At 57.8% G+C, this 26,171-nt stretch overlaps 8 protein-coding genes across 8 annotated transcripts; 4 read left to right on the forward strand and 4 right to left on the reverse strand.

Moving 5' to 3' along the window:
- Positions 1-139: 139 nt before the first annotated feature.
- Positions 140-2,677, reverse strand: BXZ73DRAFT_46283 (ribosome biogenesis ATPase RIX7; the record flags this gene model as incomplete). The annotated part of the gene is made up of 6 exons (XM_048019663.1): positions 140-691; positions 745-864; positions 918-1,617; positions 1,666-1,813; positions 1,863-2,082; positions 2,162-2,677. The coding sequence occupies 6 exons, from the start codon at positions 2,675-2,677 to the stop codon at positions 140-142; spliced, it is 2,256 nt and encodes a 751-aa protein (XP_047878288.1).
- Positions 2,678-3,148: 471 nt separating this feature from the next.
- On the reverse strand, positions 3,149-5,330 carry BXZ73DRAFT_100955 (uncharacterized protein; the record flags this gene model as incomplete). The annotated part of the gene is made up of 22 exons (XM_048014732.1): positions 3,149-3,268; positions 3,332-3,494; positions 3,549-3,573; positions 3,624-3,681; positions 3,735-3,762; positions 3,817-3,829; positions 3,881-3,927; positions 3,976-4,076; positions 4,137-4,176; positions 4,231-4,246; positions 4,300-4,311; positions 4,378-4,402; positions 4,467-4,501; positions 4,550-4,575; positions 4,630-4,655; positions 4,718-4,735; positions 4,794-4,803; positions 4,859-4,915; positions 4,971-5,012; positions 5,061-5,074; positions 5,128-5,206; positions 5,263-5,330. 22 exons carry the CDS (start codon positions 5,328-5,330, stop codon positions 3,149-3,151), a joined length of 1,023 nt encoding a protein of 340 aa, XP_047878289.1.
- Positions 5,331-7,152: 1,822 nt separating this feature from the next.
- BXZ73DRAFT_46350 (uncharacterized protein) lies at positions 7,153-8,033 on the forward strand (the record flags this gene model as incomplete). The annotated part of the gene is made up of 4 exons (XM_048019677.1): positions 7,153-7,213; positions 7,280-7,510; positions 7,569-7,835; positions 7,888-8,033. Coding segments are annotated over 4 exons (705 nt in total), but the record flags the coding sequence as incomplete, so codon positions are not given.
- A 1,285-nt stretch (positions 8,034-9,318) lies between these two features.
- BXZ73DRAFT_46326 (alpha-N-acetylglucosaminidase) lies at positions 9,319-11,661 on the reverse strand (the record flags this gene model as incomplete). The annotated part of the gene is made up of 3 exons (XM_048019671.1): positions 9,319-11,206; positions 11,261-11,380; positions 11,438-11,661. 3 exons carry the CDS (start codon positions 11,659-11,661, stop codon positions 9,319-9,321), a joined length of 2,232 nt encoding a protein of 743 aa, XP_047878291.1.
- A 2,276-nt stretch (positions 11,662-13,937) lies between these two features.
- Positions 13,938-16,097, forward strand: BXZ73DRAFT_100958 (uncharacterized protein; the record flags this gene model as incomplete). The annotated part of the gene is made up of 21 exons (XM_048014733.1): positions 13,938-13,996; positions 14,056-14,134; positions 14,188-14,201; positions 14,261-14,302; positions 14,354-14,410; positions 14,458-14,467; positions 14,521-14,538; positions 14,595-14,620; positions 14,672-14,697; positions 14,747-14,781; positions 14,835-14,859; positions 14,930-14,941; positions 14,998-15,013; positions 15,073-15,112; positions 15,171-15,345; positions 15,405-15,417; positions 15,488-15,515; positions 15,574-15,631; positions 15,695-15,719; positions 15,780-15,799; positions 15,901-16,097. 21 exons carry the CDS (start codon positions 13,938-13,940, stop codon positions 16,095-16,097), a joined length of 975 nt encoding a protein of 324 aa, XP_047878292.1.
- Positions 16,098-16,286: 189 nt separating this feature from the next.
- On the reverse strand, positions 16,287-18,105 carry BXZ73DRAFT_100959 (uncharacterized protein; the record flags this gene model as incomplete). Its single annotated transcript, XM_048014734.1, has 14 exons — positions 16,287-16,409; positions 16,471-16,610; positions 16,667-16,765; positions 16,839-17,079; positions 17,132-17,166; positions 17,223-17,248; positions 17,301-17,326; positions 17,389-17,406; positions 17,465-17,474; positions 17,524-17,580; positions 17,633-17,674; positions 17,736-17,749; positions 17,810-17,888; positions 17,948-18,105. 14 exons carry the CDS (start codon positions 18,103-18,105, stop codon positions 16,287-16,289), a joined length of 1,068 nt encoding a protein of 355 aa, XP_047878293.1.
- A 1,943-nt stretch (positions 18,106-20,048) lies between these two features.
- BXZ73DRAFT_77201 (uncharacterized protein) lies at positions 20,049-22,313 on the forward strand (the record flags this gene model as incomplete). The annotated part of the gene is made up of 12 exons (XM_048022613.1): positions 20,049-20,161; positions 20,234-20,312; positions 20,337-20,434; positions 20,485-20,551; positions 20,752-20,864; positions 21,003-21,014; positions 21,135-21,174; positions 21,235-21,335; positions 21,381-21,452; positions 21,506-21,533; positions 21,590-21,647; positions 21,715-22,313. The coding sequence occupies 12 exons, from the start codon at positions 20,049-20,051 to the stop codon at positions 22,311-22,313; spliced, it is 1,380 nt and encodes a 459-aa protein (XP_047878294.1).
- A 1,301-nt stretch (positions 22,314-23,614) lies between these two features.
- Positions 23,615-25,020, forward strand: BXZ73DRAFT_77202 (uncharacterized protein; the record flags this gene model as incomplete). Its single annotated transcript, XM_048022614.1, has 5 exons — positions 23,615-23,917; positions 23,947-24,178; positions 24,382-24,655; positions 24,694-24,885; positions 24,975-25,020. The coding sequence occupies 5 exons, from the start codon at positions 23,615-23,617 to the stop codon at positions 25,018-25,020; spliced, it is 1,047 nt and encodes a 348-aa protein (XP_047878295.1).
- Positions 25,021-26,171: the final 1,151 nt, after the last annotated feature.

The raw sequence follows: 26,171 nt of genomic DNA on the forward strand, positions 1-26,171 counted from the left end.
TGGTAGGAGAAGACCGAGCGGTCTTGAGCAATCTAGCAAGAAATCTACATGTATAACTATGTATGCTGATAAAGCTACGGCTACATACACGTACGTGACGTACAGACACTTAGGCAGCAGAGCAGGTAACTGAGGACGATTACTCCTCTCCAGGTCTCGCCGCCGCCTCGTTGAACTTGGCTCCACGCACTGGCAGCCCCGCGAACTTCGACCGCAACGCCTCGTACTTGCGCCTCTGCGCAACCGACACGCTCGGCTGCACCTTGTCCAGCGCGCGCGCAAAGTCGTCCGTCATCACCTGCACCTGCACCGAGGGCCCGCCTTCGGCATCCATAGCGTCGAGCGCGCCCAGCGTGCGCTTGAGCGCAGCGACGCCGGCCTCGCGCACGAGCGCGGCGAGGTCCGCGCCGCTGTAGCCGTCGCAGTGCACGCGCACGAGCTCGTCCAGCGCACGCGGCACGTCACTCGCGCCGAGCGGGACGCGGCGTGTCATCTTGCGCACGATCTCTGCGCGCTCGTCCGCCGTGGGGAGGTCGACGTAGAGCAGCTTATCCAGCCGCCCGGGGCGACACATCGCGGGGTCGATCATGTCGGGGCGGTTCGTGGCGGCGATAACATAGACGGACTTGCGGGCGTCGAGGCCGTCGAGCTCGGTGAGGAGCGTGTTGACGACGCGGGCGGAGGATTCGGACTGCAGGACAAAGATGAGGGTAGGGAGATGGGGCGGCGAGATGTGGTGCGTACCATACTGTCGTCTCGTCGCGGGACGAGTGCGTCAAGCTCATCGAAGAAGACGACGCACGGAGAGGAGGCTCGCGCCCGCGAGAAAACTTGACGGACAGCTCTCTCGCTCTCACCGACGTACTGCAATCCGACATGAGAGGGAAGGCATGATGGCGAGTAGCAAGCAGACGAACCTTGTTCAAGAGCTCCGGGCCCTTTACGCTGATGAAGTTCGCCCGTGACTCGTTCGCGACCGCCTTCGCCAGCAATGTCTTTCCGCACCCCGGGGGACCCCACAGCAAAACTCCGCATGCCGCAACAATCCCAACTGCGCTGAACAGCTCCGGTCTCCTGATGGGCTGGACGATCGCCATATGAAGCTCTTCTCTTGTCTCGTGGAGTGCACCAATGTCGGCCCAAGTAACATCGGGGACAGTCGCAAATCCTTCTCGTTTCGACGACGGCTGGACATGTTGGAGAGCGAGAGTGAAGTCGGGGAAGGTGATACAGAGAGGCGCTAGCTGAGCTTCTGTCAAGGGATCGGGATGGGCACGGAGGAAATGGACGATGGAGCTCGCGGCAGCGTTTTTGGAGAGGTCGACATCGGCGAAGGGAATAGGTTTGGAAGTGGGAGGAGGTGCTAGGGACTCAACGGGCGGATCTACAGCCATAGATACATCTTCGCTTTCCTGTGGAGGTGTTGGAATCGTGTTCTCTGGAAGTACAAGCGTCCCTTCTGATATCTGCTTGAAGATGCGTTTGACTGCGATGATACCAGCGGCACCAGTGAGCGCCGCGAGATCAGCGCCGACGTAGCCCGGAGTGGCTTTCGCCAAGGCCGTGTAGTTGAAATCACCCTCTAGTCGCAGCTTTGCGGCCTGAACCCGGAGAATCCTAAGATAACGTTGAGTATATGCGCCAAAAACAAACACACGAACTCACTGTGCCCTAGCCTCTTCGTCTGGAACTCCCATACTGATCTCATGGTCAAACCTCCCTGCTCGACGGAGCGCAGCGTCCAAGGAATCCGGTCGGTTCGTTGCACCAATAACAATGACGGGCTTGTTCTCGTTCTTATCCCAGGACATGTCTTTTGGGGCATGAATATTACGCTTCGAAGTTGTAAGAAGTGAACTCACCGTCCATGCAAGTCAAAAACTGCGCGACTATCCGTCTTTCCATCTCCCGTTGTGCACTCTCCCGCTTCGGTGTAATGGCGTCGATCTCGTCGATGAAGAGCAGGCAAGGTGCCGCCTTCTTGGCCTCCTCGAATGTATCCCGAAGTGTCTTCTCCGACTCGCCAGACATCCCAGACACGACCGACGGCGCAGAAACGTTGATGAACGGCACCCCAAGCTCCTGCAACCCACCATGAGCCTCTCGTCCTCCACAAAACACAGAAAAAAAACGCCACGGAGGAAACCAAACGAGGACTCACCCCAGCAATCGCATGCGCGAGCATCGTCTTCCCGCACCCCGGTGGCCCGTGGAGGAGCACGCCCCGCGGCGGCTGCACGCCCGTGTGCAGGTAGATCTCCGGGTGGCAGAGCGGCATCGCGACGAGCTCAAGCACCTTCTCGATGCACGCGTCCACGCCGCCGAGGTCCGTCAGCCGCGTCGCGGGCGGCGTGTGGTCCTTCGAGACCGCGCTGGACGAGAGCTTGGCCCGCTTGCTGCCCTCGTCGCGCTCGCGCGGCGCGCGGGACTTGCGCTTCGTGCTCGCCGGCTTCAGGTGGGAGTCGTAAACGGAAGGCCCGGCGAGGTCTCCATCCCCGACGGTCTCGGGGGGAGCGGTGGGGGCGTCAAGGGCGGGGACGGGGACAGAGGTGGGAGCTGTAGTGTCGGGAGCGGGCTGGGCTGGAACGACGGTAGAGGTTGAAGACCCTGGGGCAGGGCTAGATATCGAGTTGAGGTTCAATTTGGCTTTACGGTGGGTGGACCATAGGCCTTGCATGGAACGATTGAGGGCATTCGAGCTCTGCCTAGATATATGTGAGAAAGAGCTTGCAACCAGGATGAGGCCACAACGCACAGAGATATCCATATCGAAAGCCCGTTCGTTTTACCTCCACTTTTTATACAAGAAGTAGAGTGGGCGCAAGGAAGGGGGAAGAGGAGCGAGAAGGGAGAAGGGAGAACTTGCAAGCTGAGCTCAGGCAAGTCGAAAATTATGCAGGCGCCGGGGGGAACAACGGGCCGCCTAGGTCCGGCGCAAGGCAGCCTGCTCAGCCTGGAACTTCGCGCGCATATTGTGGTCCACGAGCTAGAGGGAAGAATGAATTGGGAAGAATGCAAAGGTATATGATTTGTTTATTTTACAGATGCTGTGATATATAATAAAATGTCCAGATAGAAAATCAAGCGAGTGGAGTGTGTGCAGGAGCGACACTGGCGGCCCGGCCTCCAGGTTGGTAGGATTCAAAAATTACAATGCTTGAACGTCGATGTCGCCAGTGTCCCAGTACGCACGCCGAAGCGCATGTTGCACAGGCTCAGGTTTTTTAGGTGCAGGGAGTGACCTGGTGGACACGCGATATCGGCGCTCCTGGCAGCACAAGATGAACTAAAGTCAGATTCCCCATTCACAGATGGTGGACGAAATTCTCACCCTAGGTGTGAGCTGCGTCAAGGGTGCCGAAAAGGCGGTGCTGGTATATGACGACCTTGACATGTTGGGCGCACCATAAGGACGGGGAGTGATGGGTATATCCACCCAATCTTCGTTGATGTTGTACATGGCTCGAAGGGTGAGCGATTTACGCTCGTTGAGCCTATGAATGCGATTTCAAACTGGTCTACTGAAACGACACGAAAAAGGCACGTACGCGGCGAGAAGGGATATTGCATAAACTGTCCATAAGATTTTAGAACGTCTCATAGATTTCGATCGCACAACTCACGTTTGGTGCAGACGATCCCAAACGCGGCGTAAATGAGGTTGCTCGTGAACAGTATAGACTGTTGGGATTTCCATGAGAGACGATCGTGACAGACGAAAGATTCGAGCTCACGAATGTAAATATCATAGCATCGACAATTCTGGTGAACTAAATCATCAATATCTTTTCTCAGAGAGCACGGACAGCAACATACCCAGTCAACATGCCTAAAAATGTCTTTCAGTGCAGGATTGACGGAGTTCTGATCAGCGCCGTACCCGTGTTGATAGTATATAGAACAAGAAGATGAACAACGGTGTCCATGCTGCTAACCTCGTCAGCCCCATTCGTGCTACTCCGGTAGCATGCTCACCGTTCGAAACCTGTTCGTCGCTTGCGAAGAATTATAACCAGGAGGGTCGTAAGGATCCCATCCGCCACCAGCGCGATTCCGCAACCAGCAGCGACCAGCCACTGTCATCGAGACAAACTGTCAGAAGCGTGTTTTCCAGTCAAGATGTGAGGGTTACAGACAGTGAGCTTCTTGAATCCTACAAAGCTTCCCTGTATGATTCTGGGAGCACATTTGAGTCTTCGAACAGTGATACCAAGTGGGAATGCCACACACGTTTCTGCGGAAGCAGCTGAGAGGGGGTGAGTGGGAGCGGGGGGACCCGGGGGGCGGTGGCGAACGTACCAGTAAGAAAGCCTGTCAAACCGCACGAATTGTGAGAACTCTCTCACACCGGGAAAAGATTACAATAAAATTGCGCACCGAGTTCCAGAACCAGCAGGAGGAACTAGAGAAAGGAAAAATTCAGCTACAATATTCGTCAGTGACAATGGAACTGAACCAGTACTGACCGTAGCGCCGAGTAGGATTCTAAAGCGTGGTGCCACTGTTTGTGTGTCAACGCGGCGTGCGACGGACGTGCGAAGAAACTCACGGATGTATACGCGGCGCGCGAAAAAGCTGCGCCCTCATCTCAGTTTCTCAGTATGCATATCACCGCCGGTCGCCACGCACCTTTGTGTGATGAACACTATGAGACCCTGTGGGACATGACCATTGGTCTCAATTGATGATGAGAAAGTGGGCATGCTTGAGGGCTCACCGAGCATGCTAGTAGCGACTGGAGGCACAACAAGGATGAGGTGAAGGTTACGCGGAGAACGCTCAAGTTCGCTTACATTGAGTGACCTATGAACGACATAAGCCGATCCTTATTCAGCGAAGTTGAGAGTAGGCTGCGTACCAAGTAGTGTTGATCAAATGTATCGGGACGCCCCAGTTTGCGACAAGATAGTGATAACTAGGGAAGCGAATGGTCAACTACGCTCCTGAGGGATATGGCACAATATGCGTACCTTAGATGGCAGCATGCGACAATGTGAAACGTTTCCAGAGCTCTGTTCTTTGTCAGAATGCAGCCGCGCGGTACCAGGAGGCATACTAACAAAACAACGAGGACCTACAAGATCTCTAAGCTCAGCAACACGTCACCGCGTGGTCCATGAAACGCACCAATGCTTTGATTAAGATTTGATCATCGTGGTACACACGGAAGTACCGATATGCTTGGTGCACGACGGCTCCGTAGAGTCTGTCAATATGTTTCGTCACCCTGCCATGGCTGAGGTTTGCGGCGGGGAGACGTACGCTATTCCAATAAAAGTCCCGATCAACATCGCCCCAAAGCTGTTCCCCAGCTCGGGCTCTGGAGGCATCGGCACAAGGGGTAGTGGAGGAGCGCTCATATCAGTGAATTCCGAGACGGGGAATGCAAGCAGAAGGAGGACATACTGCGATCCATGCGCTCCGCGCAATACGGTATATACCTTGAGGGAAGAAGACGTGGGATAACGGTATCCCGCATCTCCTGGGGTGGGCGGTACAGGGCATCGAGCGGATCAGATAGATGCCGTCCGACGTGGGTTTACAGACAGAAGGATGTGTTCGCGACATCGAAGAAAGATCTGCTAAAAGTACTAATCAGAGTGACCCACCGGGGCCCATGCATCGAAGGTGTGAGACGAGTGCGTACCGTAAGGCATAACTTCCATGTGGCAGTGAGTAAAAGCTCCAGAGTGAGTGCCGATAGCTTGAAACCATTGGACGGACGGTGGTACTGCTTCGCCGCCCCGTTGCACCCGAAGGACGCGGCTGTGAGATGTGAGCTCGGGCAGTTCACCAGCACCGCGATCTATGCATGATCATGGTTCTTGAAGCATCTACTGTTGTATCTGAGAGAACCGATATGAGAGGAAATGAAAGGGAGCGACACCAGAAACCCTACCTGATCTTCTCTTCTTTGTTGCCAATAAAGTAGTGCTGACCCAGCCTTCATCGTCGTGGTCGTCAGGTTCGTCGTGCCAGCTTCAGGGAGCCGTACCTGAGCGCTGAGCACGGCAATCAGTCGAGATACCGTGCCTGGGCAGCGCTATTATATGCCACTCCGTCTTGTGAGGTGCCAGCTGGTTCCAGTGGCGACCTAAGTATTTCATATTCGATTTAGGTTTGCGTCCAGCAGCCAGGCCCTCAACTTTATAAGTGTGAGTTGCTAGTCAAGGCTGTGGCCCGTATAGATGCTTCTTGGACACAGGTTATGTAGTCTCGTGCTGATGGAAAACTAATTATGATCAACGTAGACGGATTAGTAAGTATATAAGGCTTCGACGGCCTCTCGTAGCGCTTACTGGGTCGACGGCCTTGTAAGCAATGGTCAGCACTTCATCGTGCCTTCGCTATTACCTGTCGCTATCCGAGACTTGCGTAGCAGAGTCCTGGTCCAGCAAGTTCAGCTTTCGGTGGCCGCAGCCCATGCGAACTAGCCGTGGGAGGATGGGACGAGGCGGTGTCGCATGATGTGGCAGATCGGTCAAACTGTGGGCGGCTTCCCGACACCGTGTTGAACTGCCATGCCCATCCATCCGTGCCTTGTCTCTCCCAGCGACCACGGCGGACACGGACGGGGAGCTCCACAGCCCACCTGAGCTACGCCGTCTGAACCTGCCTCGTCCTCGACCGTCCTCGACCGTCCTCGACCGTCCTCGACCGTCAACACCACGCAGGGCATGCCAGAGGTGCCTCCGCTGCCCTCACCCGATATCAGGGTCCGACGTCGGCGTCATTTCGAGCCTCTCAACGAGGAAGCCGGATTTGACGATGTCGAGGATCCGGAGCCGTCGCCAGAACTCCAGCCAAAACCGCCGCAATTGCGGCGTCTTCCCAACCCTCCCCTCGAGCCGCCACCGACTCCCCTCCGCCCGCTCCCCGTGAGCCCGCGTCCGTTGCCCAACCCTGTTCCGCATCCTGATGCAGCCCTTCATCCCACGAGTCCACACTACAAACTGCTGGTACGCAACCTGATCTCCGGACGTGGCACGTGGCTGATTGCAACCACTTACCTCACGCCCGCAGCCCCCACCACCACGGCCGAGCTCCGCCACCGCGACGAGCGACACCGCGGTCGATGCGCATCTGAACATCCTGCGGATAGCCACGCCTGCGTACTCGTCCAGCCCCGACCTGCGCCTGTTGAGCGTGGGCTGCCACTTCTGCGGCAAGATCGACATCGGCGGGTTCTGGTACAAGTGCCTGCAGTGCACCAGTAAGGCACCGTTCGCCGCTCGCTGCGCCCACAGCAAGCTAACGATCTGAGATCTTCCATCTACAGATTGCGACAGATGCAGCTCGTGCATGTCCTCGCCGAAAGCGTGGGCGTCGCACGACCCGTCCCACCGCTTCTTCCCCATCCAGACGAACAACGACCTCTCGCATTACTGGATCGTGAAGCACGACATGGAGAAGACCTGGCAACCGCCGTACGTCCACCTCGGCGTGACGTGTTCTGGATGCCAGACGCCAAACATACGCGGCGCCCGACATCGCTGTCTGATGTGCGATGGTGAGCTCCCTCAGGCTGTGGATGATTCGGACAGAACTCAACTGCCTTCGGACTGCAGATTACGAGCTGTGCAGGGATTGCGCGTCCGACCCGGAGAAGAGGATGCAACACAACCCAAAACATCCGCTGTTCCCCATCAAATCCCCGCTCGACAAGTCGGTGTACGATGAGGCGCGCCGGCAGGTCAACGACCATGCCGAGGCGCGCATGACGCGCCTCGTCGTGAACCGCGCCCGCACCAGCATCGAACACCACGATGTGACTTGCATGGGTTGCGCGCAAACGCCGCTGCTGGGGGTGAGGTATCGATGTATGGTGTGCTTGGGTGAGTTTTGGCTGGCGTTGTGCTCTCAAATACTCGCTGATACGGCTCGTAGATTACGATCTGTGCAGCCAATGCCACTCTGACCCTGTCTTTCGTGACAACCATCCGCTCGACCACGCTTTCTTCCCCATACCCGATCCTCGCTTCGTCACGGCATACGATGATGCTTTGGATAGGCTCTCACGATTAGGACATTGACCTGCATGGAGGCTGCTACACTATCTATTGCGGACAGCGTAATTATTGTATTTTTATCAGCCGCACCTCTAATGGTATACCCTCGTGAGCCCTCTACGCTGCGCTGAAGGAGGTTGCAGAGAAGCACCCGACTGCGCGGTCACTCTCCGGTGGGTTCCGTGTCATCTAGGCATCAAAGGAAGACGAGCATGCCATTCAACGCGCAGCAGCAGGCGACTCCAGCAGGGCTAGTGCGCTCCCCCTGTGCTTCCGCAAACCGCTCCCCGCATGTGGATCGGCGCTACACACAGTCACCGCATTAAGTACAGGCGAAGATACTTGAAGACTGGGAGGTATCCCCACGCAGTACGCGGATGAAGCGCGTCGAGCCCTCGCTTCGATCAAAAGCCGTTCCCCGTGCGATCCACGCACGCACTCTTTCTCTTCTTCTTGATTCTATCTGTATCGCGATCTCCCGCGCGCACACGATCGAGCTCGTTCCCCACCCGTCCCCCTCCCTACCTCCCGCTCTCGTGATCGCTTCCCAAACTCCCTCTCCTCTTCCCCCAGGCTCGCTTCGCGAAAACGCGACCCCCTCCGAGCTCCAGGTCCGACGTACGCGGTGATACGCACGTGCCGCCGCTGTAGGGGCCATTTTCGACCACGCTAGCGCCCGCGCCCCTCACGCATTTCGTCCATAAAAGGAGCTGTTTTGCTCTCTATCGTAAGACAATGTGCAGCTGCCGTTTAAATACTATTGTAGACAGGAGTCGTGTACAGTAAGGAGCCTGTCATGGGCGCGTCTAGAATGAACCATGCAGAATGTACACCAATACAATGGAGAGCCAAGCCCATGACATTATTACTCTCGAGCTCCTTGAGTGACTTCCGCCGTGTTTCTCGTCGCCTTACCTCATATTCTGTCCCAGCGTATTTTTTCGTATCTGCGCTTTGTTATGTTCTCCTTTCGTCCTTTCGTCGATAGGTACCCACGCTGGCACGCAAGGATTAGTATCTGAACCCGAGAACATAACTTGGTACGTAGTGGAGCACCGGATCGGATAAGACGGGTTTTCTCCCACACCCCGACATTGAAGGAATCGCAAGAACAATATTGGGACACGGTGGCTGCGATCAACCAAGCGACTGGAGGAATATGTGGGTAGCTAGCTGACTTCTTACTGTTCTCGTGCATTCAATACGGGTACACTAGTCGATATAGTCGGTTCATTTCAGCAGCACTCGCAGCATCTCCCACTTATTTGACACTAGCCGCAGCGTCGCTCTGACCCGCATCCTCGTAGCATCATGTCCACCTCTTCATGATATCTTCAACGATATCCCAAACGTCTCCCTGCACGCCCCTTGGACGCTCTCCCCAAGTCTCGTTCACCCATCCCTGCCCAAACCGCACCACCCGTGCCGTGAACGCCGTCTGGTCGTACTCCACCCCGCTCTCGACGGTCTCGACGAGGTAGTCCACAAACATGGCCCACCGCTCGCGATGGTACCCGCCCACAAGCCCCGCCCACGCCTTGGACGCGTAGTCGCTCAGGATGCCCCCGGCCGGGTTCCACAGCGTGACCTGCGTCCGCGCGTCGTACTCCAGGAAGCGCGCGTAGTCCTCCTGGCCCTCCCCCGCCCAGCGCCGTGCGGACGCGATCCACTTGCTGAGGAGGAAGTGCGGATCCGTGCCGAGCACCGCGTCGAGCTCGTCGAGTATAGCGAGCATGGGCGCGGCGGCCGCGTGCAGAGCAGCGGGCTCCGCGGGGTACGCGGCGACGAGCGCGAGGTACGCGTCCTGGAAGCGGTTCGCGAGCAGCTGGCGCGCGAGGTCGACGACGTCGTGCGCGAACTCGGGGCTCTCTCTCAGCGCCGGGGCGGCGCGCGCGGCAGAGAGCAGCGCGGCGAGCGCGGGGACGACGGTCGCGTTGGTGTCGTACGGGATGCGCGTGGGGAAGACCCCGGTGAGGTTGACGAGTCCGGCGAGCGCGGGCGTGAGCTCGTACACGCTCTTCTGAACCGCCGGCACGCCCGTGTCCGTGTTGCTGTACACGGTGCGCGCGAGGAGCTGCCACGCGTCGTGCGCCGCCTGCGGGAGCTCCTCCCTGGGGGCAAGGGCGGGACGGTATCGGCGCGCGGTCCACGCGGCAACGTACGCGGGGAGCGGGAGCGGCGCGCGCGCCCACGCCTGGTCGAGCAGCGCGTCGTACACGAGCTCGTTGCCCTCTTGGCCCTCCATCGTGAGCCCGAGCCCGGCCATCGAGCTCCCGTCCGCGGCGAGCGCGGCGAGCGGAGCGGAGGTCAGGAGCGGGAGGTTGCCCTCGAGGTTGATCGTCCCACCAAAGCCGTGGAGCATGCACCAGATCCAGGGCTTGCCCTCGAACGAGCGCGTGCGGTTCCACTGCGGCTCGGCTTCGGCGTAGAGGTCAAGCACGATCATGGCCATGGGGTCCGCGACACCTCCGAGGTAGGCCGCGATGCGCTCCTCTGTCCAGAAGGCCATGCTGGCGAAGAAGAGCCAGCCTTGGAGCATCCAGACGGCGTCCGGGTCGACGGCGCGGAGCCCTGCGAGCGTCGAGGCGCTGATGTTTGCGAGGTAGGTCGGGTCCCCGTTGAACGGGTTGATCTCGTTGTATTGGTCGAGGGTGTAGACGTGCGAGACGTTGCCGTACGCCACGCGCTGCTTGGTGAGGAAGGCCGTCTGCATCTGGTCGAAGAGCGGATCGAACGGCTCGAGGAAGGATACGTTCGTGTACTGCGGCTGGAAGTCGACCCACTGGTCGCCGACGATGATGGAGGCGTTCGGATAGAGCTCCGCGAGGGCGCGGGGGACGAAACCGGTGAACGCGGGCAAGACGGGCGTCATGCCGAGCTCGACGATGCGCCTGACGATGCGCTTTTGGAGCGCGAACTGATCTGCGAGCCAGGCGGAGGGGAGGGTGCCGCCCCAGCTCCCTTGGATGTTTCCGAATCGATTCCACGCCTGGTACGCGGGCCCGGAGAGGAAGGTCGCGATGTCTGCATCCGTGAGGCCAACGTCGTGGAACGTCTCGACGAGCAGGTACTCGTATCCGACCCAGGCAAGCGGGAGGTTGACGCCCCGGAGAGCAAGCCAGTCGAGCTCGAGCTCCCAATCCTCAAAGTCCCAGAATGCGGTCGTATAGCTGAAAGTGACCGTGTTGAAGTGGTACCTACCGCGACTGTTAGAAACGCTGTTTGTTGCAGTAGATGACTACAAAGCGTACCTGAATGGCACGATACTCTGACCAGTGATAGGTCTCCCCACTGCAGGAAGATCGGCAGGCAGCTCGTGCAGGCGCGAACCTGTCCACCAAATTTCCACTTGGCACCGTTCCGTCAGATAGCTGGAATGAATTTTGTTGCTCAACACCCATTTCCGCGCATGAGTTCCAGATACTCACGCATAGAGACCGCGAGCACACCCCGAGACGCTTGTGCATTCGACGTGGATTCCCGACTGCTTGTCCGCGACGACGTAACTGTCGGCATCGCCGGATACCAACGAGAATGAGAATTCGTGAGCGTGGTCCGGAAGTCGTCGGTCGAGAAGAGCATATATGCCGTTGAGGCTGGTGGCAGAGGACAATACGAGCCATGTCGCCGCACAGACAACCCTGAGCAACATCCTGGAGAGGTTCGAGGCTACGGGAATCGAATCCGCCTTGGTTCTTGTATGCAAGCCAGCCTTGGCGAGTTCTGCTTACGCCGAAGCGGAGGTGATTCCGAGTGATCACAGTTTCTGCGTACATAAATAGAAGTCAGCTGGCTGTATCCACAAGGACCACGACACATGCCTCCGCTCTATCGGAGATATCTGGGCGAAGACGCGCTGGATGAATTCTAGGAGCTACATCGCGCCTCGCATGACGCATGGCCGAAGACAGGTACACGCGGTGTGCGCATGAAGCATAATAGGCCAACAAACTTACCAGCATTTTATAGGCATCGTCACATGCACTTCTCGACTTCTGCCTTGAGTTTTGGCTCGGGTAGTAGGCGCGGCGGGGTTCTGGGATAGAAGTGCCACCGCCATCTCGGTAGTGTGATAACAGTACGTCACTTAGAAGCACCGAGGCTTATAGCAGCGCTCGAGGACGGATTGCGGACCCCGACCATGTTCTTGCCGGTCTTCTAAGAGATGTCAGCACCGATCGTCATCGTCAGAGACTCACTCACCTGAAGCTGGACATCCAACGCGCTCGTGAATCGCACTGTTGACGACTGGAGGATCGTCAGAGTTGATGGGATGGTCCAACGCGGCAACGGTGATCGAATTTCCTGCGAGGCAAAGAGTGCCTGGGTGTCGAGCTATCGGAGTGCGACCTCTAGTTCATGTGGTGAGTGACTTCAGTTTAACGCTTTGGCGTCCAGCCTTTTCTTGTCACGCTCGGAGGATTCGTTGTAGCTCTATGTATGCACCGTTTTTGTCAAATTTTCAGCTTGGTGCTGACATCGCCGCACGTTCTGAGGCATTTTGCGATCGAATGAGCTTTCTTGCAGTACGGCAGTTATAATGCTCGGAGACGGGTCACGGTACGCGTTGAACAAGTTTAGTTGCGACGAGTCGAGCAGCCGCCCGGGAGAGGTGAGTTTAGGGCAGGCCAGGATGGACCTCGCGCTTAGGCAATTTACCCACGACTAGTCGTGGCAGTATTCGACTCTGCGCCTCGTGATTAAAACATTCATCTGTGAATCATTCCTATGTCATGCACAAGCCGCTCCTTCATCAGGCGGACCGGTATTGGCTATACCATCTGAATGGTAGAGTGATCAAAGGCCTGGTACGTACTCGCTTGAGAGCGAAGACCTGACGACATGGCAGAGCCTGGACCAGGTGCGTTTCTCTCTCCGCTGCGTCTCATCGAATGTTTTTGCGCACGTTTTACTCCGCCTGTCGCGTCGTCTTCCCGTTGGTCATCAAAATCGCCGGCTCCTCCTCTGGCTCCTCCTCTGGCTCCTCGCCGGACACAGAGCTCGGCCTGGAGCCCTACGAGGAGCTCGAACACATGTCCGGCCAGCGTTTGGGCCGCGCCAGCATTTGGGCCAGCACGACGGTGGAAAACGCTCACGATACGGAACCACGACCCCTTCCACGAGTGTCGTGCCAGAGACTCGAGAGCAGCTCAGTTGGGACGGCCGCGCTAGTACGCCGTGGATGATGATGATCAAGTATAGCTGATGCATACGAATAGTAGTGCGCGTTCGTTGAAGTCCCTCCTTCTACAATCTCGTCTCCCATCCGGCCAACCTTGTTCGAACTCACTCTGAAGACTTGGCAGGAAAAGCATGTCTTTCCAATAGTACGTGCATCTACACAGCCCACCGAGATCATTCCGGGCGCGCACCTTCGCGGCTTCGATGCGTCCACGATGCGCCCACAATTACCATAGCCCCTAGTAGAAGCACCTCCAGGTGCGTCAGCATCGGCAGACCTTCGTTCTTCCACTGATTGCCCTCTCCCTCTTCCCCACAGCTTGCCCACAACTACGCGCGCACCTCCATCGATCTGCGAGGCGCACCGCAACGCAAGGCCAGAGCCTGGATCAACTCCCGGCGATGCTGTGGTTTTAGGAAGGTGATTTTGAGTGCCGTCATGATCAAGTCCATCGCCGCCCAGCTGCGCGCCCGACGAGACACAGAAGGCCATCGCGGCCAGAAGCGCGAAGCTCGGGCACGCTTCCGTCCGCCCTCGCCTTCGCCGCCGAACGGGTGCGGGCTTCGAGGGGAGCAGTGGGCGTTATCAGACGTAGCTCGGCGAGGGCGGTCAGTGCTTCATCTCCCTTTTCCCTTCTCCCCCCCGCCCCGTTCTTGGGTCTTACTTTTCCACCCCTCGAACTTGCCTCCAGTTCTCCTTCATACCCCCGCCCTTCTTCGGTGTATACCTTCTGCGGTTTCTCCACGATGTCTTCTACCCACGACGACCAGAGCGCACTCTTTGTCGGGACTTTCTTTAGTGTTCTGTGAGTGATCTTGTCGGGACCGGTCGAAGCGCAGACGGAACACTGACAGAAGTTACCAGATTCTATGGCATTTTCGTCCATCAGTCCTTCGCCTACTTTCGGAGCCGCCCTCAAGACGGAACGTACGCGTGGTTCTCGGTAAGTCGCCGCCTCCGCGACAACATCCCCGAAGTTCACACAGGGTTCTACAGGTCCTTCTGACTCTGTACGTCTGGCTTTGCCTGTCGCCACGCCGATGACCGGATTTCTGATATATCTTCCCAGCTTCCTGGAGACTCTGCATGTCGCGCTCGCGTTCCATACATGGTACGTGCGTACATTCGTAGTTGAGCGGTGCAGTGATGAACAGAATTGTAGTTTCACCTTCTTCGTGAACGACGTCTCCGATCCCGGTCTCTGGAAACATGGCTTATGGTAAGTGTTACGCGTAACTCTGCAGAGTATCTGTTGACAGGTTCCAGGTCTCTCAAAGTCAGTGTTTAGTGCTGTTGAGTCTTTACCTAGTCGCTGACAAGTCATACAAGTGTCTGTATGTCATAGGGGTGCGTCGAGCATCTTGCTTCTGCGAGTATTCACTTATGCCGTACGATGCATGCAGGCGTGTGTTATGATCGTCACCCAGACGTATGTACGCATTCCCCCCTTCTCCTCGCGTATCTAACGGCCGTTACTCAGGTACATTCTCCGGCGATTGTCGTTGAGTATGTGCACTCATAGGCCTGCGCGGATGAATCCTGACATAGATATCAGTGGGTAATGACACAACAATCGTAGCCTTGGTCGCAGTGAGTATCGGACTGCCTATCTTCCCATCTCTCAAACTGGAGCATCCTTGCAGCTTGTGTTATTTGTCGCTAAATTCGGTCAGCGGCCTCGACAGACTGAGTTATCCCTTTTTCCTGACGTTTCTTCATGTTGTTGGCATGCTCTCAGGTCTTGTCATCGGTACGTCCTCCAGCTCTCCAGACACTCGTAACGGTTGCTCATATGGACCTTCGCAGCTCTGACAATCCGCATGTCGGTCGCTCTTCGTGCCCCGTTCATGCCTCAGAATCCTGATCGTTCATGTCGTGCAGCTTCACATCAACGTCACCACATCCCCTCGTAGATGAATTTGTGCGCCACCCCTACTCCGAACCGACACTCATCCCTCACGTGCTCACTTCATCGACAGACGATCGTGGTGTCGACGCAAGCAGTCGCGGTCGCAGTCGACGCGCTCGTCTCGGGGACGATCGTCGTCGTCCTGCACCGCGGCCGGACGGCGCAGCGGCAGATGTCTGCCGGCGCCCCAGACCACGACGACCAAGAATGGGTCGACCGATCCGTACTCTACGGACTAAACTCTGGTGAGCCTCGTCATGCAATTCGGAGACCACTCGAGTCTCGAGCTGACCTCAGCGGTCAGGGGTGCTGATCGGGTGCGTCGCTCTCCCCAAGCCGCGCGGCGTGCATCTGATCGTCGAATCGTGGCTGTTTCGCGTGTGCCAGGATCCTCGACACTCTCACTCTCGTGCTGGTGGGTAGCCCCATCGCTCGTCGCTCTACGGTCGCTCACACGACTGCACCATCCCCAGGCCGTCGCGTTTCGCGACACACCGTGGTGGTCGGCCGCGAACCAGATCACGGTGAAGCGTGCGTGGCTTCCACCTCTTCGAGCTCCCCACCGTACTGATCCAAGTCCGCCGGCTGCCGCAGTGTACGCCATCACTCTGCTGTCCGTGTGCGTACTATCGTCGTCCAGCGCGCTCCGTCCGCAAACCGCTAACCCATACTCCCTCAGATTGCACGTCCGCAAGCCTAGTAGCATCCGTGTGGCTGTAGCGACCCCTCTTACCCCTGTGAGCGACCTCTCTGATGTGTGCCCATCTGGGACCACCACCGCTGACGTGAGTCCTTACCAGTCGACACGCTCGTGGCCGGGGTCGTCGCCGTCGTCGGCGAGCTTCCACAAGGCGCGCTCGATGGCATCGTTGGGGAGTGTGAGCCTGGGCACGGATCGAGCGTCGGCGGGCGGGCGTCCGTCGGAGGCGCGTCGGGGGTGATGCAAGTGGGTGTGCGAGATGATGATGCGTATTACTTCGACCCTTCTCATCCCTGATCTCTAGCTGTATCTATGTATTATGGCGATCCAGACATCGCCTATGCTCAAGGAGTATGCGGGTGCACGAGTTCAGGCACGGGTACAGGACGGGCGAGTCCAATAAATAGCGCGTAAAGCGGTGATGGTACATAAAGCACGATAAAGACAAGCAGATCTCCGCAGGTATCCGTCGCCGCTGCACCTAGTTCACACAAGGTCGGCCGCGTACGGCGCCGCCTTCCGCTCCGCGAGCTGGCTCGTGCTGTCCGAGTCCGTGTTCTGCTCCGTCGTCACTTTGATGTCGATGAGCGCCGGCGGCGGGGACTCGACCTGTGCGGAACCGGGATTCGTTGGTGGTCCACAAACTCGGGGCGCACGGGGCAGGACGCACCTTCGGGACGTTCCACTGCTCGGCGACGGTGTGCCGCGTGGGGTGCGTGTGCGCGGAGAGGCCGGGGGAGCCGGTCGGGAAGCCTTCGTCGACCATGGATCTTCGGGAGTTGAGCACCGAGAGGAGGGAGTTCGCGTACACTAGAGGGGCGCGGAATGAGGACGGGGAACGTGTTGAAGCCGGTTAAAGGACTCACGGCGGTTCGCGACAGTGTTGAACCCGAGGTAGATGAGGGTGTGCGAGAACCGGACCACGCAGGCCAGCGCTACGACGCTCAGGATCGACGTCAACAGCCCTGCCCGCGTGCCGACGGCCCCGATCAGCTACTGCGCCCCGGGATGCACCTCACAAGAGGAACGGAGACGCACCGGTGTTGAGGAGGTAGACGACGGCGACATCGATCGGGGGTTCCTTGAGGGACGCGTGCTTGCGGCTCTCGCGCACGATCTTGAGCAGCGAGCCTGCGAGGATGACGTTTGTGGCGATCGCCAAGGCGTACGCGACGATGACCACCCAGATCACCTTCTGGAAGTCGGTGAAGGTGGGGCGGAGGAAGGCTTCGACGGTCGTGGCCGCGGCGAATCCGAATTGTCCGAGGAGCAGGACGCCCTGTGGGTGGAGATGAGAGAGTGCGGAGAGAGGAGAGTTGAGGAATGCTTACGGCGACGCCCGCGAGCCACCGATATACAGAGCCGACTGGTTGGTGAGCGATTAGTGGATGCGATAGACGTCGAGCGGCGAGAAGGTCGTACTCAAGTACACTCGTCCCGCGAAGAAACTGGGAGAAGGGTCAACAGCACTGTCGAGGAAGTGTATCGTGTGAGGCTCACCTCTGTGTGACGAACATGATACAACCCTAAAACACGGCGGGGCGACGTTGAGCCGACGCATGTCAGGAAATGAGAACCAGGCACTTACCATGCACATCGGAAGAAGCTAGCACCATGTGCGATCAATATCATCTCCAAGACTCTCGAGTGAATCCATGGCTTACTTTGATGGACCTGGAGATGCGTCAGTACATCCGAGTATAAGTGGCGAAAATAGACGTACCATACACCCGTGAGCAAAGCGTTCGGGTTGAAGTAGTTATCAACGAGGTAGTAATAGCTATCCCAAGGTCAGATCTTGCTCACGCTCGAGTGACCGGGACCAGACTCACCAGATGTGGATATTAAGGATGGAGTGGAAAACCTCCAGTGTCCTTGAACAGGCAGCGGGCACAATGAGACTAATATCGTGGGTCTTCGAGAGGTGCTGCTTACAACACCGCAATCACCTTGGATCGGAAAGCAGGTATAAGAAACCAGAGCGAGTTGATTACTGACGATGAACGTACCACGCATAGAAACAGAGCCTTGTCCTTCGGATGCAGCCGGAAATATCTGTAAGCCTGGTGGACGTTCAGACCGAAGAGGCTACGGGCATGGCTATGTAAGCGGCCAAGGAATACCCACAAGGTCAAGGCGTTGCTCACGTGAGACCGATGAACGTCCCGAGGAGCACGGCCCCGAAGGTATTGTCGATGTGTATCTTCGGGAAGAGATCGAAGGCGAGGAGCGGGTCGAAGTTGGGCGGGAGCCCCAGTATCGACACCGTGTTGTTCGTGTTTGGCGTGGAGTTCGGAGGGGACATTGCGTGCGCGGGTGGGAGGGGGGCCGGACAGCAGCCGGGCGCGGGCGAATGCCGCTGGTATAAGGCGCAAGGCCGTCTGCGACAGGCTCCGAGGACAGGATTCGTGCTTCAATTGCACGTCGCGGAGACCATGATTCCCTCGTTCCGGCGCTTGAGATGGACAGGGTGCGGGAGTTCGGATTGAACGAGCGTTAGAAAGCCTCTCAGTTCCCTCAGCAGATCTCGATATCTGCTAGGAGAAAGGCAAGTATTTAGCTGCTTGTGGTAGAACCGACAGGACTATTCGTACATACCATCGATGTGAACAGTCAGCTTTCTGGAGGAAGAGGCACGGCCAGCGTTCCTCTTCCCAGGCACGTCTTGGAGCCGTCTTCTCGGGTGTCACACCTGTGCGGCGTATCATGGGGAAGAGTAAAATGGACCTGGGAAACCAAAGATCATCTCAGGCTCTGGAGCAAGAGCAGGGCATGGGAACAGGCTGTGCGGGGTGATGAACACCAGATAAGCAGTGACGAACCACAACGCTGGGAGCGCTCTCAATGAAACAAGGCTCGGAATGGGTCTAGCAACTTGAAGGCCTGAGGCCTGAGGCCTGAGGGCCGGAAGAGTCGCGGAAGATGTGGAAGCTTGCGCGCAGGTTCCAGAGCATCTTCGACGTGCTTCAGCCAACTTCCATCATGACGCGGGCGGGGAAGGGAAGTGGGAAGTATGCCTTATAATAGCTGTGTGGCATAGAGATCGTGTCCACATACATCCCAGAAGATGTTCGTTGACATCTGCCTTGACCCATTTCTTCCCTAAACGTAGCCCACTGTCCCTCACCCAACCGACGGTCCACTCGTTGCGACCAACCCGTGAGGAACAGACCGCCGGGGGATATGGTAATGGAAATGATTGCTGGAAGAGACCCACCACATTCATGATCCGTCCACTACCTGCTCACGATGAGATGCCGTCCTGGCAACTCGTCCCGCCAACCGTGCACTTTCGAGTTCAATGACATAGCGTTGCCTTGTTGCAATCCAAAGGTAGGAGTTGAGGCTCCGGTGCCTTCGGGTCCGCGTAAGACCATGTGTAGGACAGTGTATATGTGCATTGGAAGTGAGGAGGGCAGGGGCAGGGTGTGAGTGTATGCTGTAGTAGCCGCCCGCTCCGAGCCCTCCACGGGAGCGTGCGTAGAAGTAGCGCCAGAGGACTTTTCCCATGACCGCCAACATCTCGGCGGATCGACTTCAGCTGGTCTCGTCCCCAGCCGTTGGTCAGCCGTTGTTCTATCAAAGCTTTTGCAGACCCTCTTCTCTCATCAATGTTCTACTTAAATTCAAGTGTTCAGTCGGATCATGATCAGTGGGTGCAAACCCAAGAATCCGCGCTGCAGGGTGCTGACCTCCACGATACAGTTCTTGGCTGATGTCGGTGTGATCCATGTGGCTTGCCGGTCTTCGCAAGCCTTCCCCAGCGTCTGGTGTATCTGTACCGGTCCGGACGTACGCACTGCCTCGAACTCTCGCTTTCTCCCGTGACTGATACACGCCAGAGCTCGCGCCACCATCAGCGCAACGTCTAACCGCCCTAGGCCGGAATGTCTCTCCGTGCGGCTGCACACCTATCTCTGCGAGAATTGAGCACCCAGCCTGCCAGTTTTCCTCTCTGGAACACGGCCAGAGGATCAACGTCGACTCGCTCGGTTGGACCTAATCAGCTTCGCCCTACCACCTCCAGTACACTATCCCCTTCGCCCTCCCACACGTACACACTTCGGACGCGACACATGAGCCTGAAGGAGGGATTCGGAAAGGCACAGGCGGTGAGCGCGGGACGCCTCCAGCCGTCCCATCGCCCATGCGGCAGATCCGTGGCTCCTTCCGCGCGCCGCCGCAGGTGTATATCTTCACATCGTGCTTGTCTCGCCTTATCCTCGAGGCTTCCGTCCGCCGTCTACCATGTCCGCATCCTCAAACAGCACCGAGGCGCCGCAGACTGCGGTGCCACCGCCGCTCCCGTCGCTCGACAATACGCTTGGCGCGCTCCTGCTGGGGACTTTCTTCGGGCTCATGTGCGTTTGTGTTTTTTTCTGTTTTTTTTTCTTCGCCTGGGCGGGATTTGATGTTTCGTGTGGACTTAACAGACTGTATGGGGTGGTCATCCACCAGGCGTACCGGTACTTCCGGCTGTTCCCACAAGACGGACGGTTGATTCGCGCATTTGTAAGTGTTGCTTCTAACTCGCAGTTGATGAGACAGGGGTCGATCTCGTCGGGATGCCGTACGCAGGTCGTGGCTATCATGTTTCTGGAAACAGTACATACCATTACGTGTATGCACGCCAGGTGAGATGTTCCATCATCCTGTGCAAGACGGACACTGAATCGTTCCATAGCTATTGGTATACGGTCACCAACTACTTCCAGCCAACCGCTCTCCTTTTCGCCCCGTGGTCGATCCAGGTAAGAATCAGACGCTGAAGTTTGCACGAATCTCGCTGAGATTGTCGTCAGATCCAACCGTCCCTTGTGGTAGGCGTTCCTCGTGCAGACATTTTGGTGATTCATGTTGATCCTCGCATCAGGGATTTTCGATCTGCACCACCCAACTGTAGGCGATTGCTATATATCTCCGTGATATTCGGCGCTCATTGAACCATCAGTTTCTTCGCGCGACGGCTCTATCTCAGTATGTCAAAACCTTAGTTGAATTTTCCCACTCCCTCATCTCCGGTGTGAAGTTAGCAAACGGTTACGTCCCCTCGTGGCTGTTGCGGTGAGTAAGCGGTTTGCGTCATCGCCGACTTTGTGAACTCAATCCTTCAAAGGTTTTCCTCTCTGTTGTTGCACTATGTGAGCTACATCGTTTGAGAAATCTTATTCGAACATCGCCTGAAATACTATGGGGTTATAGCATTTGCCTCGGGTGAGTTTCGTCTTGTTGTTCAGCAATGACGTCACTAACATGTACACAGCCGCAACGTACTTTGCGTAGGTCTTGTCTACCAGGACACCGCTCTGCAAATGTTGAATGTGACCTTGACAGGTTCAAGGTGCCGACATGGGAACGCTATGCGCACTATGCAGTGAGTATACGAACATATTTCTCCCTTCAACCCCTCTCACAGGACCCCGGTCGTCTCTAGTGGCTCGACTCCGCTGGGTTTGGAATCACCACATTCGCCGACTTCATCATCACGGCCTCGTTGATTTACACCCTCCGTCAATGTCGGACTGGGTTCTCCGGGTACGTTCGTCAAAGCCCACGTCCGTTTGATCTCGGAACCAACAGTCTCTTGCTCAGCACGGACTCGACATTAGACACCATCATAATCTACTCTATCAACACCGGTCTAATAACAGGGTGCGTTTCTGTGCAGGGATTGTGACCGAACCTCTTACGATCTTCGCTTTCAGCATCTTCAACACCATCTCCTTCATCTTCGTGCGTGCCCTTTCGCTTTTTTTTCATGTGCATACACCGACGCAGTCACCACACAGGCCCTGGTATCTCCCAACAATATGATCTACGAAGGTGTCATCATCATAGCCACCAAGAGTACGTCCCATCCCCTCCCTCTATGTCGCTTGTCCTCACTAACCCGACCCCACACCAATGCACTCAGTGTACGCCAACTCGCTCTTCGCCGTCCTCAACTCCCGCCGCTCCCTCCCGCTCGCCATGCGCAGCAAGCCGCTCGCCGGCACAACCGGCGCCGGCGCCGGCGGCTTCATCGACATCCCCACCACCCACGCCAGCGCGGACCCGGACATCGAGCTCGCGCCGCGCGGGCATTCGAAGGCGGCGGGCGCCTACACCGACGCGGAGCTCTGGGACGTGCCCTCGGACGCGAGCGGGCGCGCGCCGTCGTCGACCGGGTCCGCGCCCGTGCTCGACGTCGCGCTCGACGGGGCGGGGCTCGCGCAGGGCCAGCGGGAGAAGTGGGCGAAGGAGAGCTTCGGGGGCGCCGCGGCGTATGCGTACCGCGGCTCTGGTCCTGGGCCGCGGGCGCCGTCGGAGCACGAGTATGAGTACGGGTACGGGCTCGGGTGCGGGAAGGAGGAGGTGGATCTGGAGCGGGGGTGGGGTGTGGGCGCGGGGATGGGCGGGACGGATGCGCAGGTGTTGGCGCTGGTGCCGAACCGAGCGCCGCCGTCTCCACCTCAGTCGCAACCGAGGCGAGCGAGCAACGGGCAGGGTTTGAAGTGGGCGCGCGGAGTCTGAGTCGAGAGTTGTGCGATGGTGTCCGTTTCGAGATGTACTCCTAGGTTATTTATTCCGGCTTCGCTGTAGGTACCATTGCTGTAGACATGCGTATATCATGTTTCCGCTGTGTAGATTTATAAATTATGCCGTCCAGACTCCAAGGATCGTCGTCCCCGCCGGCGCTTGGGTGCAGTTCTGCATCGTCACGACCGTTCCATGCGCGATGACAGCGATAGATGGAGTTGTTGGCCGAATATCTAAACCAGGGACGGATGACAGTGTGCGGTTATATTTTTTCAGTAGGTCGTACTCTACACTACTTCTTCCCCCCATGCTATGCAGCCGAAAGTCTGGACCCTCATACCCAGCGTTTCTCTATCCAACGGACTAGGAGAGAACAATAACATGATTTGCCCAAAAGGAATATCCGCTCGGTGCTGCACTGGCCATGGTCTGAGCATGTCGATGTGATCCGTCTCGCACGCATGTTCAGCTGGCGGCGCGGCGGAGGGGGCTTCTTCATCGCTGAGGACAAATGAAGTGTTTTCGGCCCGAGGTTGGTAGCCTCATGTCTGGAGGTGGTTTCAAGTTCTTCGCCAATCGAGAAACCAAAGGGGTTGGCCAAGATGAGCGTGGGTGGTTGTCGAAGGGGGAGCGTGTCCCAAGAACGACAACGCGAGTCGAAATACGCTTGAACCTCCTGCCCTGGACTGAGCGCTGAGCGGCGGTTACCGAACGAAGGGAGGGTGAGTCGCAAAAGACGTGGTGATGGTGGCTTCGCAGAAGCGCCTCAGCAACTCCATTCCTGCGGTTTCGCGCTCAGAGAGGTCACCGGCGTACGGCGGGAGGGCCACAACGCGCAGGTCGGTCATAGTCCAGCCGTGTGAGGTGATCGCTGTGTCTGGTTCATACATGCACGGAGGAGCCGACAGAATGCGTGCTGGCCTCACGTAGAAATGGCTGCTACAAAGGAGACAGAATGGTTCAGCAGCATTCCTGGCTAGTCCACCGCTGAACACCACTGGCCCGGCAGACGGACAACGAAAATGCGGGAGGGCTATTCTCCGAGGCGAGCGGGACGAAGAGGTGAAACGCTCAAGGCAGCGCGCGCATCCCCAGGTCTAGACGTCCACGGTTGGGCGTCTCTCTCACTCTCCCTCTCGCATTGTCCTCGCCGCCATGAATTGCTCTCCGGCTCAAACACTACAGAAGCCGTGCCCCCTGACATAAAGAGTCTTCCCGTCGGCCAGCTCCAGTCCCCCCGCTTCAAGACCAACCAGATCGTCGAGTCCATCCAGCTCCTCCAGCGCACCCTCCACATGCCAGGCGGCGTCGCCATCATGCCCCCCTGGCCCGAGATCCTCTCCAAGTACAACATCCTCCTCTCCCAGTCCCACAGCTTGTCAATGACCCTCGCCGCCGCGCACCAGGCGAGCACCGCCGCGCAGGGCAACCCGTACGAGCGGATCGCGCTCGCGCCGCACGGGCCGCTGTCGGACGCGCAAGTCGACGGCGACTTCATCCACCACCTGCGAATGCAGCCGACGGTGGACGTGCTGCGGGCGGAGAACAACGCGGTGCGGCATCTGGCGGGGAACATGGACACCAAGGGCTCGCTGGGGGTGCTCGGGCACGCGGGGTCGACTCGGAGGCCGGCCGGAGTACGAGGACGTGCGAGGAGATGCGGGTGGAGCGTGGGACGCGGGTGGTGGAGCTGATGCGGGAGAGGTACGACTGGAAGTCGCGGGTGGAGATGGACCAGGAGGAGCCGGAGGACTGGGAGCCTGGGTTTGGTGGGGGTGGAGGTGAGGTGGGTGGGCACACACCGAGCGGGGGGCAGAGCAACGACGGCGAGGAGGAGGAGGGGCTGGAGGAGGTCCTAGGTAATGGGAAGAACACGCCGGAAGGATCTGCTGGACCTGCCACACCGATGACCTGAATGTTCTGTGCTCGCGCGGAGGTCATTCAGGACGTCGAGCACAAGCACCTCAGCGATTTCGAGTGAGTCCCGAGACCATTGGCAGACTTTGCCGTACTCATCCACGCACTGCAGTGCAACCTCTTATGTTGTACGCACCGACGACAGCACCCTGGTCCTCCTACCTGCCATTGAAAGAAAGCCACACCGGCGTCGACTGCTGCATCCACAAGCTATTCACCGATCTCCTCGGCGTACACGAGCTTCTCAAACTCGTTCTCGACTCCAATACCGCAATCCCGGCATCCGGAATCCTCGACTTTGATGCGTGTCGCTTGTCCTCGCCCGTGCCCCCGGCAAGCTCTCCACGCCAGCTCGTGATACTCGACCTTCGTCTGGGCGGGTACCTCAAGGGAATGCACGACACGAGCAAGATAGACTGGTTCAGGCCCCTTCGCAGTCGGCGGATGGACTGTATAGCTGGCGAGAGGCGTTCACGTCGTTCGTCGAGAGCACGTTCGACCACGCGGAGGCGGCGGGCACGCACGCGGACTCGTTGCGCGCGATCGGCTTCTTCCTCGTCGACGACTGCGAGGTGCCGATGTTCGTCACCTTCACCGGAGACGACGCTCCGACGCTCGCCGACTTCGATCCCCATGCGGACACGGATGCGTACGTCCTTTGCGGCGGTTGGACACGCGGTGTGAGGCGACTCTCTGCTGAAGGCGATGTGGATGGTGCCGAGCGAGGCGTTCGTGGAGGTACGGAGGCCCACTGGTGCTGTTCGTGCGGCAGAAACCGATCTAATCTCCTCGCCACCAAGTCAGCCCTCCACACCCCTTCTATTGAGTATCTAATCCCTGCATATCAAACCGATCGTCTTTACAATCACCGCGACACGCATCGCCCACACTCTGGGAGGGTTTACCGCGTTGTGAGTTGCGTATCAGTTGATTGTAAGTCACTTTTTCCCCCTCATGTGCGTCCGTGCGCTGATCGACGACCGCGCACCGTGTGCTACTCCCCGGGTGATTGGGTTCAAATGTTCAAGGGCTCACTTCGGGTCGACACTGAAGTCTGCAGAATGTCGCCCTCACTCGCCAGACCCTATGTACCACGGGATACGCGATGCAGTTCGTTGCGTGCGTCGGGCGGGAGATTCTGGGGCGACATACGAACTTCAGGTCCGCGCGCTCCTCTTTCTCGCCCTATGGTCGCTGACACCATACGATCTCTTTCTCCCAACAGCTCTGCGACGCCAACACGGCCTTCGAGCGCGTCTTGGGCATGGACACGGACATGAAATGCCGCATTGTTTCCACATCGGCGTACAGTAGTAACAAGAGGACGTACAATTCGGTGCGGAGTGATCGAAGTACGTTCTTTGCGAGTTTCAAACCTCGCCGATGTGCATCCATCGTTGCTGGCACGTACACGCGCTGACACCGGTACACCAGATGCCCGGCCCCGCGCTCGTTCATGCGACTTGGCCCCTCGTGCCGACGCCGCGCCGCCTCTACTCCCGCCCCGAAAGACGTCGCGACACGTCGCACCATATCAACGAGGGTCCCCACCAAGATGCAAAGCGACGCGTCCCTCCGATGAGCCTCGCAACCCGCCATCCACCTCCCCCGCCTCGACACGTTCACCAGCGCGACGCCGTGCCGATCTTCGCGATCACTCTATCTTCATATTTTAGCCGCTTATTTCCACTGCCTTCCTCTCTTTTCATGCCCCCGTATCCTACATTCCACGGCCTCCATAGTCAGCCGTATGTCCGCGCTAGCCGCTTTACATGTTAGCTCAGATGCGCACTTGGTGCTATCCCGTTCGTTTCCTTCGAATCTCTGTGCGTGTTTGTATGCTCAACCTCGTCTCGTCTTCGCATCAGCTCGCCTTCGCCTCCCCTCAGCTCGTTTTCGCTATCCCCTCGCCTCATCGTGTCGTCTTCGTCGCCC

Source organism: Epithele typhae (assembly GCF_022376455.1).
Source record: "Epithele typhae strain CBS 203.58 chromosome Unknown BXZ73scaffold_21, whole genome shotgun sequence".
NCBI lineage: Eukaryota > Fungi > Basidiomycota > Agaricomycetes > Polyporales > Epitheliaceae > Epithele > Epithele typhae.